The sequence below is a fragment of the Abramis brama genome (genome assembly GCF_963993115.1).
Source record: "Abramis brama genome assembly, chromosome: 6".
NCBI lineage: Eukaryota > Metazoa > Chordata > Actinopteri > Cypriniformes > Leuciscidae > Abramis > Abramis brama.
The window spans coordinates 45,544,881-45,560,925 of record NC_139968.1 but is presented as its reverse complement, the minus strand read 5'-3'; the positions used below and the strand labels follow the sequence as shown (position 1 = coordinate 45,560,925).

The window sequence follows — 16,045 nt, the reverse complement described above, 5'->3', positions numbered from 1 at the left end:
GTTGCAACCTCTCACCTGGAACATCACCTGTCCCGCACCAGGTTAGCCGTGGAGTGTGAGTCACTATGGCGATGAACACGCTAAAAGCCAAACCACTTTCATGGTGCCTAAACCCAGGGTTGACGCACACTAAACTGAAACACACCTGGCTATCCTCCTAAACCGGCTTCATGGTACTGGCCCCGGGTTGAAGTTATGCAGGCTATCAACTGAGAAAGGAATGACAAAATAATCACAACTGAATCACACTTTATTATGCCACCACAGATACATTTATACAAGTTTTCAAACAAAACTATTTTAAAAGACCATCAAAGGAAGACAGAAGTAGCCTACTATATAATTAAAACAAGCTTGATGGATTTTGGCTCATTTACTCTGAGCCTATAGGCTTACTAACAATAAGCCACTGGCAAATTAGTGGCTGTAATCATTAAATTATATCACTTACATGAACAAACAATTGAGTATACATAAACAGTTATAAAATAAATAAATAAAAGCTTAACTTCGTTCTTCGCTGAAATTACTTTACAGAAGACAGTTTATGTAGAGGAGCGTGCACTAATATTTTCAGTGTCAGTTTAAACACAAAACAGGAAACTCATGAATATTCATGAGGGCTCCGCCCAGCGACCCATATCGGTGCATGTCTCTTTAAATGATAATGAGCAACTTCTCATCCCCCTCACCCCTCTGTGGGGCGTCTCGACACAAGACACGTAAAGCGATGCCTTGGCGGACAGTATTGACCCCTTCAATGTAAACATCGAAAGCCTAGGTTGGGTGTACGCGCAGGCATGGGGTCAGAAAAATGGCGCAGCCAATAGACCGGCACTGTCTTTGCCACCACAGGAATGGGAACAGTACCATAATAAACTTGTTTTAGCTAATGGCGATTGTCTGCCTGAACATTAGCAAGTGGCCAGATATTCACTGGCCCGCCATAAACAGCTATCTGGTGGACAAGCCGAGTGTTTACACATGCAAAAAACTAAGAGCCTACAAATCGCTAGACGCTTATAATTACTTAGTCTGTGGGCATGTCCAGACGGTTTTATATAGCAATATAGGCGATGACTTTTGTGTGTTAAAAGCGGAGGTTTTACCGAGCCAGCGCCAAGGGAAAAACACCACTATGTACCGAGCCTGAGTTGTGATCAACAAGCGGGAAGGCTACATCCATACTGCAAATTGCACCTGCAAGGCAGGGTAAGTATTTATCATTGGAGACGAAAGCACCAGTTATCGTGGAGATGCGTGGAAATCGCGTCAGTGTGTGATGAGGTCAAAGGAAAGAATTTTTTTTTAAATACTCGGACAAGTCATTAAGACACATAACACACGGTTAGAACAGGCATATGTAGCAACATGTACTTAGTAGCCTACTTTTAATTTTTCATAGTAGGCATATTAGTAGTATTTAGTATTTTGTCTGTAGCCTATGTCTTATGAATGTAAGTATGTCTAGTAGTATGTCTTACCTGCACACCCATTTGATGAGAGCAAGTGTAATTTCAAAACCCACTCATAACATGAAGGATAGTGGTTTGACATGTAAATTATATGCAATTTATTTCAGGCTTGGGTCATGCTGCAGTCATGAAGCTGCAATTTTATTCAAAATTGAAATCTGTGTTAGAATGGGTTAGGCAGAGAAACCAGCAGTCACTTCTGGAGAGTCCAAGTGCAAAGACTTAAGCAGGAAAGAAGTCGAACCAGCTCCATTAAAGAAAATCAGCTTCCAGGAACGGTCAGGAGTAGGTCTAGTGCCTCGGCCACAGGCATGTAATAGTTGACAGAGCATAAGATTCCTTTTGCCAAAGTTCATTTAGTTTATTTTCGTTACTCCTCCCAAGTTTTTTGACATTGTAATGTCACATAAGGGTCAAGTTTGTTCTACAGCCATCTTACACTGTAATGCATGCATTAATGCCATAGGCTACTGTATAGTGTTATGGTAGTTTGATTATGTGTATATCCCAACATTCTGGAAATAAGAGTCTCTAGATTGTGTACTAACCATTTAAAATGATATGTTATTATACAAATTGAGGGAGAGAAAGACAAAAAATGTTGTTGAAATGTGACTATACTGTTGTAAATGTTGTTTGTTTTTTTTACTTTATTTTTTATACATTTTAACAAATGACAACAACGAACTAAACATTCCTTGACAACCACGGTGGCCCAAAGAAAAAGAAAAGAAAAAGAAAATACATAAAGCACTATACAATAGTAGAATGAAAGAAAAGAAAGAAGAAAAAAATATATATATCTTTTTCTTCTTTTTTTTATACAACAGGGAATAATTAAAAGTTTCACACCAATCAGTTCAGTTCACCCTCAATGCCTCCATATATATACTGTCTAATAGGTGTCCACCTTTGTATGAAAGTGTCCATTTTCAGTTGGAGTTGGGCAGTCATATGTTCCATTCTATAAATAGATATACGTTTTTCTCTCCATTGACTCATTTTGGGTGGGTGTGGTTTCATCCAATTAATTGGAATGGTTTATATATATCAGAATATATCTCTGGTCTTGACTACAAAAATCTTGGGGTATTCCTTCAAGCAAAAAATACAGGGGATTAAAAGGCAGATCTACATGCATAATTTTCATAATCTCATCCTTAACCCCTTGCCAGAATGTAAATAATTTTGGACATTCCCAAAATATGTGTGTGTGGTCTCCTACCTTCCCACACTCCCTCCAACATTTATCTGCTTCTGGATTATCCACAAATTTTGATATCACCTGTGGTGTTCTAAAAAACCTGATTTTTGTTTTCCAGTCAAACTCTTTCCAGTTATGACTGTTGATGCCTTTATGAACATAGATATCATATAATAAAGGCTAGATGTCTCGTGCGCGCTGCTGGCCAATGGAGGTCGACTTCCGCACGTGGCGGCCATCTTGCCACAGGCAGCTCGCTCACTCGTTTAATGGTGCATGTACTTTTAAATAACCATAACTTGCTCAATTTTCTAATGATTTTCATCTTTTAAAAATAGCATCCCATCTAGAGGGTAAAAACTCAGGGCTATCTGCCTGATATGGTTGCCACTCCTTTCAGTTTCTTCTGAACTGTTGTCCACACCCTCAGAGTTTGCTTAACCCATATATTTGTTATTTTCATCTTTTTCTGGGATTGAGGTGTCATAAAGGCTAGTATTGATAAAGGGGCATTTGGTACAGAGCTCTGTTCTATGCTAACCCATCCTGTTTCAACATCGTTGTTAATCCATGCCACTATCGATGTTAGCTGGGCAGCCCAATAATAATATCTTAAATTAGGGAGACGCAGTCCTCCTCTATCTTTTCCTAAAGTCAATGTTTTTAATTTTATTCTGTGTCGTTTATTCTGCCATATGAACTTTGATACTAGTTTTTCTAGCATATTAAATGTAGTTGCAGGAATCCATACTGGGAGGGATTGAAATAAAAAGAGCAATCTAGGCAAAATATTCATTCTTACTGTCTCAATCCTACCAAACAGCGAAAGTGGCAACACTTCCCACTTTAATAAATCCTTTTTAATGGTATTAATTAGTTTATTATAATTTGCCTGATACAACTGTGGAAGTCTAGGTGTAACAGTAACTCCTAAATATTTGAATCCCTGTTTAGACCATCTAAAAGATGTTCTATTGTTTAGTTCTACGGGCCAGACTCCAGTGATCATAAGTGCTTCTGATTTGGTTGAATTGATTTTGTATCCAGAAATGGATTCATATACTTCAAGGCAATCAAGAAGAGCTGGTATTGATGCAATTGGATTTTCAATAAATAATAGAATGTCATCTGCATATAAGGCAATCTTGTGACTGTTTCCCTCATAATCAGTTATTCCTTGTATATACTGATTACATCTTATGCTCTCGGCCAAGGGTCCAATGCTAAGTGCAAACAAAACCGGGGACATAGCATCTCCCTGTCTTGTTCCCCTCCCAAGATCAAAAAAGCTCTGAACAGTGGGCGTTCACCCTAACTCTTGATTTAGGATTATGGTAAAATGTTTGTATCCATGCAACAAATCTGTCATGAAAGCCCATATGTGTCAGTGTTTGTTTTAAATATGTCCAATCCAGTCTATCGAACGCCTTCTCCGTGTCTAAACTAAGTAACATGGAAGGGACCTGTCTCTTTCCTGCAATCATCTGTATGTTCAGAGCTCTCCTAACATTGTCGGCACCATGACGTCCACTAACAAATCCTGTTAGAATTGGAATAGAATTGGAACAAATCCTGTTAGAATCGACACAGAATTGGAGTTAATTCATTTATGAAAGCTTTATAAAATTCTCCCGGGAAGCCATCTACTCCTGGCGATTTGTTATTTTTGAGTTTGCCAATACTTTTCTGAATTTCTTCCTCTGTTATGGGATTAACCATTGTTTCAGACTCCTCTTTCGTAAATCTATTTAATTTAACAGAATCCAAAAAGTTTTTAATTTTTCTTTCCTTGTTTGGCTGTTTATCCCCTTCGTATAGTTTTTTATAGTAGTCTTTAAATGCATCTGCAATTCCTTTAGGTTGTGTTGTATTAATAACTGTATTTGGATGTCTAATTTTCGGAACAACTCTAGATTGGGCTTTGCGTAGTTGGAAAGCAAGCAGCCGACTTGCTCTTTTACCAAATTCATAATATTTTCTGCTTGTATACCTGAGAGCCCCCTCTGCCTTGGGTCATCAGGTCATCTAGTTTCTAGTTTCTGTCTATTTTGTTTCAATAGCTATAGGTTTTGTGTTCACATTCTAACCTTCTTATTTCTTTCTCCAATTCCAATCGTTTAAGTTCCCTTTGCTTTTTTATTTTGGATGTAAGTGCAATAATCTTTCCCCTTATTATTGCTTTCTGTTGTAAATGTTCTATAGTTTATAGTTCTATAGTGTTCTATATTTATTACATGGCTTGGTTGAATTCCAATGTAGAATGCGGTGTGTTATTTCTTGATAACAGACGCTGCTAAGTATATCACACCGTTGCCATGAAAAACAGAGCGTTGCTATGGACGCGGAACGGACTATTTTCTTTGGCGGAAGCAATACAATCGTTTTTAAATCAATAAACTCCTTTTTAAATCAATAATTCTTGTCAAATTATTTATTTATTTTGTAGGTAGCCATGTAACAACCCCGTTCCCGTTCAGCCTGTCGTGGTTGTTATTCGCTATAACGACCGCCTCTCTATACATTATCCCTTACATAATTGTCTAGTTCTCCTTCCCCAGTGTTGACAGATGATGACATCCAAGAGTTGCAGATTATAGCCCCTGGTGCTGCTGTACTGACAAGTCTAGAAAATAGTGAAACAGACACAGCATCCGATACTGATACAGAGGAACACTCAAACTTGCCCGAGCCCTTGACTGCTTTATTTGATGGAACACTCAGGAAACTCTTACCACAAGAATTGCAGATGAAAAGTGAGGACACATTTCACACACTGAAGAATAAACCACAACCTCATCAGTGTGAAAGGCTGGAATTTGTCACACGACAACAGTCAAGCTCAAAGGATTGGCAAACCTACTGGGCTGATCGAATTACAAGTACTAGGTTTTATTGTGTGGCTACAGCTGACAATATCAGCAACACCTACCTGAGTGAGATAATGCAGTACAACCAAACACAGCTGAATGTCCCATCTGTTCTCTGGGGTAAGGCCATGGAAGAAACTGCAAGACAAGCCTACACGTCCCTTATGGTCGAAAACCATCAAGACTTCAGTGTAAGTTCCTGTGGCCTAGTGGTGCGGCCTTCTGAGCCACACCTCGGATCGTCACCAGATGGCATGGTAAGATGTACCTGTTGTGGCAAATGTTTGGTAGAAATGCAACGCATCCTTAAAAACGCAGTTTCTGCAGGAGAATTTGTCAAAGGCTCAACATGCCTTCATTTCAACTGTGTTGCCTGATATCCTAACAGGAAGACATGACTCTTCCTTGCGGCCACAGTCAGTCTGAAAAATCTGTGAAAGGCCAGATTTCGGGAAAATGATCAACTGGTGAAAAGTGTTGACTAATTACCATTTCACTCATGTGTTCTGTTGTATTTCCTGAATGTATTTTGTTGTCTGTATACAGATGCACTTGTTTCTTGTTTGTATGCAGATGCACAAACATTTTTAAGACATTTACAATTCCATTTCATCATCCAGTAGCTTTAATAAAACAAGTGACAGTAAATGTTACACTCTTCCATAATATGATTTACTTTAATGGAACATGTCCAGAAACAATGGTACATTTTGACAATATACAAAATACATAAAAGTATAAACTGTAAAATAGCATTAATCATTAAATATTTCAAATTAATGACTTTTTTGGGAACTCTGCTTTTAGGAACCACACTTTTACAGAGGTTTGTTAGTGCAGCGCACACAATCACTGCAACATCTAGCATATCAACCTGAGACACAGGAATAACAGTTTGTAAAATCTTGAAGTTTTTCCACCGACCAATGACTCGTTCAACATGAGTCCTAACCCGAGACAGTTGTCTGGATGTGTCTACTTCTTGTGCAGACAGTTGCTTTTTCCCTTTAGTAAAATGAGGGATATGAAGAGTGGCACCGCAAGCTGCAAGCTCATCCCGTATTAAAAATCCCCTATCAGCTAAAGCCTCGTCCATAGGCTCCAACACTTTGTAAAAGAGTCTGCTAACAGACTTTCTCAGAATGGCATTTTCTTATGCACACGTGTTTCTGGAACAAAGCAACAGAACAGGAATTCACCCATCCTCCATGAGATGACGGAAGCAGAGATGCTTGAGCTAGTGCGGAAGATGAGCATCAACGACTGTTAGAAGCTATGGCGTTAGAATTGCTTTGCAGAGCTATGCTGTAATAAGTGTGTGGAAAACGATTGCAAAGATAGAACCTGAATTCGACTGAATTCAAGACTATATAAGACGCAAACAAAGGAGGATATATTGCTCTTCCTTGCAAATGCCAATCTGGTACTCCAGCGGTTACTAGATGCAAGAAGCATGCTAGCTTTAGCTATTTTTTACATCTGTTAGTTAGTACTCATTTATAATCTGTAACAAGTATTCTTTTCATTTGATTATTTTAATAAAGTTTGTTAAACATTTATTATAATCATCTGACTGGACCTTGGATTCTTTGAGTACCGTTTTCTTCTGCCTGAATCAGGAAGTCCTTTGTGGAGGAAACGCACGAGGGGTGAGCATTCTTTTTGATAAAAGAATAATTACCATGTGTCCTGATTTGATCATATAGCCTAGCCAAAGAGGCAGCATTTAACATGATTGTTGTTATATTGCAAAAAAGATTTAAGAAGTACCGCAAAAGATAGACTTATAATACTGGTGATATCTCTATTATTTTTCATAGTAGAATATTAACTTGTATAGACTGATCATCTAACTTCTTAAGGGCACGACTAAAGGATAGGCTCTTTAGTTACCGCAAGATTATCTCTATAAACTTTGAGCATGGTTTTAGGATAATTGGGAACGGTATTAATCGTGATCCATTGCAACTTCCAGGAAACCTGACTCTTCTGTGATCTGTTTATCAGAAACCCACCCACCCTGGAGACAAACATGAAATTGCCCCAGCAGGTGAGATGGCAATCAAATATTTCAATGTATTATTATTGTGTTTGTAATTAGACCAGGTCTGGGCCCTTGCAGTCAAATTACTACGTCGAGCATAAACATTTCTGTGCAGTCGTCTATGCAGCGGCATTTTTTGAAGTGTCGTTTGAACGTTTTGGGCATATTTTTAAGTATAGCTCCCTTATTTGGCCATTTAATTAATGGCTTGAGGACCACAGACATTACAGAGATCCAGCTCCGATAAATATTTGAAACAGTGCTTATTGTTACATGAAATCGATATGCCAGGTCAGTGTTACTGAGGCCCATCCTTCATTTCATCAAGACCATCAACAATTGGTCCTCTAGAGGAAGGGCTTGGAGACTTATCTTAATACTGCCATCTAATTTTTTTAGGAGCCATTCAAAGATTACAGAGGTCAGTCCAGTGAAAAACAGTAATTGTCCAATGCTTCTCTTAACGTTGCTGTATGAAAATTTGGCTTTCTGTAATTCATGCCTAAGTTCTTCATTCTCACTGCGTAATTTAAAACAGTCCTGCTGCAGGTTGATGTAGTCTTCCTGCAGATAATGATGTCTAAAGCAAAGATCATCATATTCCTGTCTCAGCTTCCTCCTCCTCTTGAACAGAAAACAAACAGACATATAGAAGTTCTGTGAAAAATGATGATAACTTTGGAGGGTGTAGCTTGTGGTACCACAGGGCTGGTGTATTAGACTGCATTAGTTTTAGTTTCATACCACTGCAGTGATCAAAGGTGCAGTGATCAATGGTACAGTCTTGTTGTGTTTCAGCCATGGAAGAAGCAGGTTGCATGTCAGGGCGTTTATCTCTCTTCCTTTTCCTGTGATACCTAAAGGAAAACAAGAGGAACAATTAGTGCTGTGTGAAACCATTTAATCATTGTCTAGTTAAACTAGGCCTGCACAATATTGCTGTGATATTGAAATGTTATCATAGAATTTAATACTGTATGTATGCAATTGTAATCTTTTTAATTAGATATCAGATTCTACATTGAACATATGGCCAATAACACCATTGAGGTCTTAGTATCTCCTTATGCTTATGCACTGACAAACATCAGATCAAATGAGTTTTGATTGAATTTAAACAAGGTCCACAGTCCATATAAGACAGAAGGAGAGAGAAATACACGTGACTCAAGAGAGGGCTAGTGAGAGGAGTTCAAAGACATTTTGATAAGGATTAGACTAGATGGTCTAGACCAGCGGTCCCCAACCTTTTTTGCGCCACGGACTGGTTTAATATCAGACAATATTTTCACGGACCAGCCTTTAAGGTGTGGCGGATAAATACAACAAAATAAAATGATACGACCGGCATAAAAACTGGGGTATTTTTTTAAATATAATAATAAACGTGAATCCAAAGTGTTGCCTACTTGCAACTTTATTAGCAGCGTCCTCGTAACATCGCGCCTAAAGACAACTGAGAAAGCCTGAACACAAACAAAATGCCCCCAAAAGAAAAAAACTCCATGTTTTCGGTGTTGATGCGTTCATGTAACATGTGGCGCTGCCAATAAAGCACCTAAAAGATGTCACAACGAACCGGCAAAATTAATGATTATGAATATGTAAAATATAGCAGGAGACATTTTAATTGTTTACTAATAAATAAGTGTTTTCTGTGTCAGTGTCGGCTGAAAAGATGAAGTTGACGATGCTGACTTGCGTGAACGCGCCAGAGAGAAATGCACATTTCATACGAATTACATAAGCAGAGAACAGTCAGTTTTCTTTCGTTTTGAATTGTTCTGTTTAAAAGTAGACATTTCAAGCTTTCTATATATGTCTCAGGTCTGTGAGGCAAGTAGGCTAACTTATCACTGAGTTTCAGTTCATATTTATTAAATCCAGGCAATTGGTTGATGAAACATTAATTAAAATTAAGATACAATTAATACAAAAGAAATTAAATTTAAAGAAAGGCTTTGTGCTTTCTGTTTGAGGTCTCAGTGAAAGTTTTAAAGCAGTCTTTTAGTGGCGCTTTCAGAGCGCTCACGTCCGTAACGGAGAACTGTCCCGTTTGTAACATTTTTTTTTTTTTGTGAAATAAATTTCTAAAAAAATGTGACTTATAGTCCAGTGCGACTTAGGCTATAGGCCTATATGTTTTTTTCTTCTTCATGGCACATTTTCTGACTGATGCGACTTATACTCCAGAGCGACTTATAGTCCGGAAAATAGCCTACGGTAAGTTATTTATTCTTTCTTTCTGGTATCTGTCCGCGGCCCGGGGTTTGGGGACCCCTGGTCTAGACTACTGCGCCAGTTTTCTGGACGTTCCAAGAGAGAAACAGATAAGCCTTATAGATAGATACTTTTTTTTTAATTTGTATCTTTGCATTTTTGTCTTAGGTGTCTGGCTTTGTTTTGTGTACACAAACAAGGAGGGCACAAAGTCAGAACTACTGGAGTCAAGTGATGCCTCTCCTACAAAAAAAGAATTGCACACATTGATTATAACGCTATCTACTGTTGTAAACAGTAAACAGTGTTGTAAAGTTTGTCTGCTATCTGTAGCATGACACAGGTCACAATTAATGCCAGATATCAAACTTCACCTCACTATTAAATCAGTCTACACTTTACAGAAAACATTTGTTTTCTTACCATGGCTTAAATCTACCATTATTGTCACAATGTTGGCGCAAGCCTGCGACTAACTACTAGCAGCTGGCTACGTCTGTAGCATGACACAGGTCCATGACATTTATAAAACTATTAACCTGCATAGCTTAACGTTATAGGCTAGTGTACAGAAAACTGTTCATGCAATCCAGGCTTTCGAGTTTAATCTAACAGAAAGGGATGATAAATGATGACTTTACCTGATATGAAGTGAGCACTACAAACACAAGCCTCTTTGATCGTAGCATTGTCCCAGTTTGCCCGTTTAATAGCTTGCAGTCACAGATGTTGTCATTTTTTTTTAAACAGATGAGATCCTGTAGGAATCCTGAAAAACTTGACTCCACAACTGGTTCAATTTTCACAGTCCATGATGCAACGAGTAGGCATTTTTTTCTTGACGAGAAATTCTCTGGTTAACACACAATTCAATGGGATGGAATGAACTTTCTGACCCCGACCTGCGCACTGCGAACTGCGAATTTTCCTGTGACGTCAACTGTGAAGGGGTCTATAGACCACATTTCATTAAATATTCAATGTTTAAGAGATCTCAAATGGCTGGAAAATACAAATTAAGCCCTAGAAACCCGTTACCACTTGGAATTTTACCAGTGCTGTAGTTTTTCTCACCTCATTAATTAATGTACATATTGTATTTGTTTGGCCCTTGATGGTCCCACTTTTAATCACACCGACTCAGCCTTGGTCTTCACTCCAGCTCTGCCTTGGTTCTCACTCACACCGGCTTTGAAAATGTAAGCACGGTAACATAGTGTATGTAAAAATTAACACTAAGATGAATTAGTGCTAAACAGGTTTTCATTGTCAGCTCATGTTAGTACTAGCAAAATATATTTGTAATTTGTAAAAATTCACTCTGATCTATGTAAGTGATGGTAAAAAATCTTTCAAACATAATGTGAAGATGTGTTTTATTCACGTCAAATGCAAAATGTGCAGGTAACAATAAAGCTTACACCGTGTCTACACCTGGCGTGATCGTTAGCTCTCACACCGAGTCGGAACAGCTAAAGGCTGTCTACAAGTGATGCAACAAAGCGCCCCTTGTAAAGTATTTGTCCTTCATGTCAGAACAACATAAACAGAACGAGGCATCAGTTTACTGTCAGAGATTTGTTGCTTGCACCGCATCCAGTGTAGACAGAATCATATTATAAAAGTTTTTTTGTTTTTAGTCGCGCCGCTAGCGTCAGGTGTAGACGATGTTTTACTCTATTCATCTGTTCACCAGCCATTTTAAGAGGAATGGATGAATTTAAATGTCGTAGATCTGACAGGCTTTGACTGCATGGCACCACACAAGACCCTGATCACAAGCAATCAACTATGATCACAATAAACTTATTAAAACACACGCATATATTTGAGAATCTGAATATCAGATATTTCACATTCTAGTCAACAAGTTTATGCTTTGTTACTCTCATTTACCAAATTATTATTTATTTATTTATTTAATTCCAACTGCTTGTCCTTGCATTAATTGTATGTCACACATTCAAGACAAATCCCTAGGCAGAAAACTTTAACTGAGTTAGATGGATGCCCTTAGTGAAAATAGTCAATACCTCATCTTACATGAAATTGAACATGGAAAACAAACACATTTAAAATGCCTATTATAAATGTACTATAGTAATTAATACTATGACACTGATTTGGGAAACAAGCCTTAATGACTTGTTTAAGACTTGCGTTGAGGACTTGACAACTGGACTTGGACTTGCCGGTCTTGACTTGGGATTTGAGTACAAAGGCTCAAGACTTTCTCTTCTTATTCACTTTGTCTTTCCTGTTGTTTCTGTCTCCCCATTCCTCTCATTCCTCTTTCTCTCATGATCCTCTATGTCTTTAATATCTCTTTTAAATTGTTCTTCTCTCTCTCTAAATTCCTCTTCTCTTCTCTTCTGATTCTGTCTTTCTTCCTCCATCATCATCTTCATTGTCTCTTTCACTTGTTTCAGTTTCTGATCATATTCATCCCATGTTTCCTGTTCTTTCTTTCTCTTTCTCTCATCCTCTTCTTCTCTTTTTTGTCTTTCCTGTTGTTTCTGTTTCTCCCATTCCTCTCGTTCTCTCTTCATCTCCTCTCGCATCTTTCTCTCCTGTTCCTCTCTTTCTTTAATGTCTCTTTTATATCGTTCTTCTCTTTCTCTAAATTCTTCTTCTCTTCTCTTTCTTTGATTTTGTATTTCTTCCTCCATCATCATCTTCATCCTCTTTTTCTCTTCTTTGTGTTTCTTCATCAGTTCTTCTTTCTCTCTGTTCAGTTGCTCCACTCTTTCTGTCTGAATCTTCATCTGTTTCTCTTGTATTTCTCTTTCCATCTCTCTGAACATCTTACATGAGTAGTAACTATCTCCGTTTTCTTTCACCATGTCGTCTATCTTCTGCAGTAGATCAGACACCTGTGTTCGGTCTCCAGTCTGATTATTATTGAACACATGGAATCTGTTTCCACACGCTTCAATGAGGTTTCTGATCACAGATCCAGGTTTTCCAAGCCACTGTTCAACAGATTTGTTCTTCAGATCATCTCCTCTGGTGAAGAGCACCATGGTATACATTAAAGAGTTTTCACCAAACATCTCTTGAATGATCTTCACTGATTTTTCCTCCTCTTGAGTGAATCGTCCCACTGGTATCAGTAGGAGAAACACATGTGGTCCAGGCAGGATCATAGAGATGGAGTTGCTGATTTCTCTCTGGATTTCCTCATTAGTAAGTTCAGTACCAAACAGTCCTGGAGTGTCGATCACAGTAACGAGTCGGCCGTTGATTTCAGCTCTTTCTCTCTGACACTCTTTAGTAATAGATTCATGAGATGTGTCTGATATAAATGCTTCTCTTCCTAAGATGGTGTTTCCAGTTGCACTCTTCCCAACTCCAGTTTTTCCCAGCAGCACAATCCTCAGATCATCTTCTCTTTCTCTGGAATCTAAAGATAGATCAAATAAAAATATACTGAATATAACAATATATTGCATTTCTAGAAGATTGTTCATCATCCAGGTCATCAGAGAATATTGTGTATAATTTATACTGAAGGATCATGTGCTAATCATTTTATTTCCTCTGAACTCTGCATATAATGTTATTTTTTTATCTCACAAATCTGTCACCAAACTAATTAATCCCTGCAGATTTTCTGATCATTACCTTTTGACTGAAACCACGTCTCTAATGAATGGATTTTTGTCTTCATTTCTTCAAATGTCTGCAGTTTTTCCATCTGTAAATCCAACAATGTCTCTGTGGAGAAACAAACACCACTATTTGCCTCCACCATCTGCTCTAGTTTCTCCATTAACACGGACACTTGTGTGTCGGGTTCAATGAAATGACGTCGTCCTCCAAAACTCTCAATGACAGACTGTGTTTCTTCATTTAGTTCTGCTGTCCTGTCTTCTGAATTCTGGTATATGAGGATCATGGTGTGTTTGTTGATTCTTGAGCTGAATATCTTCTGGATCTTCTCCATTTCTGCTCTGTCTTCATTATTAAGTGGAGCATCAGGAATGATGAGGATGAACACATGAACTCCAGGATCACAGAGAGACACACAGCGGAGTGTCTGACGCATCACTTCCTCCTCTGAGATCTGAGTGTTGAACAGAGCTGGAAGCTCCACCAGAGACACTAGACGTCCATGAAGCTCCACGTCTCTCCTCACACACCCTGAGCTGAGCGCTGATCTTCTGTCTCCCTGGTTCAGGATCAGGTTTGATATGAAGGATCTTAATCTTCTGTCACTCCCACACAGAACCAGATTCAGCTTCACACCCTCTGGAACTGTCAAAGGAATAAACTAGGTTAACAATCTGGTTTCATCTTAAAAGTAATGCTGCATTCACATCATGTCAGAATAACTGCAATCTGGCAACAAGAAGTGTTTACAAGCTGTGATTCTTGCCATAGCGGCAATACTTACTAATAGGAGTGTAATGGTTCCCAGAAAAAAATCAAACCGTTCCGTTCTCTGCGCACTTGCGCAGCGGTTGATCTCAAATCTGGACTCCATTTCCCATAATCCCTGTACCTGGTACTGATTGCGTCTACACCTGTTCCCTATCTACTCTACTATTTAAAGCACTCTCTAACACTCATAGTTTGCAAAGTCTTGTTTCGCCCTGGCTGACGTTACTGAGGGTTCTCTTGTTATTTTTGCCTTGCCTGTGTTCGACCCTGGACACTTTACCCTGTTTCTAACCTTTGCTGCCTGTCTTTTGTTTCTGCTTTATGTACCGGGATATATCCTGTGATCGCTTGCTGCCTGCCCTGATCTTGTGCCTGTTTTGTGACCACATCTCTGGCTGCGTCCGAAACCGCATACTTCCCTACTATATAGTATGGAAAAAGCAGTAGGCGAGCGAATAAGTATGTCCGAATCCTTAGTATCCATAAAAGAGTAGGCGAGAATTACCAGAGTGACGTACTAATTATCGCGAGATTCGGGCGTACGTATACTTATAGTGCGTCCGAATATGCCTACTTTCCTACTATATAGTAGGGGAAAACAGTATTTCAAAGGAAGTTCCCGGATGGCTTACTGTTTCAGGCCCGATTTTCGAGTTCTCGACCGATGGCTACTCTTCTATCCCAGGAGGCCACGCGAGAGGATACGTCATTATAAAACATCGCAGAGATCAGCGACGCGGGTGCTTTCAAATGTGAGTAAACACGGGTCCTTTTGTTAAAATTTCATGTGTTGAACTAATGTAGAGTAAACTGTTGAATTGTTGAAGGTGTAAAGACGTTACACAGTAGCCTATAGTTGTGATTTTGCAAACACGTTTTATTATGTAAAACGTTTGCTGACAGGGGAGCTCCAGTAAGGACACATAAGTTATGTCTCTAAAGTGGATTTATATAAACCATTTACATCTTAAAGACGCTTATTTTAAATGCCTATTTACATCTGACAGGAAAATCTTCAATAAGTATTGCAGAAGAGCACATCACAACATGAAATAGACATCTGTGATCAATGTGCGCTATTATGTAGAATAAATCTAGTAAGTAATAAACATAAGTTATCTATTTTATTTGTCCATTACTGTTGATAAATTGAGGAACATTTATGTTGGATAAAAAGTTAAAACAACCTCAAAATGTAAATGTAGTGTTGAGCTCATATCACAGAGGTAATGTGAATCTTGTCTGGATGTTACAGGGACAGATGAACAGATGTGTGTTTATCCGGTGGAGAGTGGCTCATGAAGCTGAATGCTGCCATCAAAGGATTTGAGTGAGTATACTACAGAAATGAATAACAACAACTATTTAAATCTTAAGTTGTAGTTTATTTAATTATTGTAATTTCAAACAGAGCTATTACAGCACTTTTCTGATTCTTGATTTCTGTGCATTAGCTGCACAGCTTTTGTGGTGGAGCAGGACCTGCAAGGGAAGATGATGGCGGCATTTGTGAAAAAAAAGCGTTTTTGATTTCTAAATAATACTGAAATCAAATGACATTGTGCGGTTAAAATTACTGCTTTTGTGTTATGTTTGTGCATTTTTGTGTGAGCACTGAGGATGAGGAGCCCAAAGCTGAATCCTGGAGATGGTGCCATGGACGAGAGCCTCCATCACTCCACCTGCCCTTATGAGACCCTCCATCACTCCACCAGCCCTTACGAGACCCCCAATCACTCCACCTGCCCTTATGAGACCCTCCATCACTCCACCTGCCCTTATGAGACCCTCCATCACTCCACCTGCCCTTATGAGACCCTCCATCACTCCACCTGCCCTTATGAGACCCTCC

At 38.8% G+C, this 16,045-nt stretch overlaps 1 protein-coding gene across 1 annotated transcript in view; it reads right to left on the bottom strand.

Moving 5' to 3' along the window:
- Nucleotides 1-11,189: 11,189 nt before the first annotated feature.
- Nucleotides 11,190-16,045, bottom strand: part of LOC311085324 (GTPase IMAP family member 8-like) — a 31,608-nt gene continuing 26,752 nt past the window's right edge. The window contains exons 4-5 of the mRNA XM_084117800.1: nt 13,435-14,067; nt 11,190-13,213 (exon numbers count right to left, since the gene is read on the bottom strand). Coding sequence (XP_083973926.1) covers nt 12,054-13,213; nt 13,435-14,067 — 1,793 coding nt within the window. The 3' untranslated portion in view covers nt 11,190-12,053. The remainder of the gene's footprint in view (nt 13,214-13,434; nt 14,068-16,045) is intronic.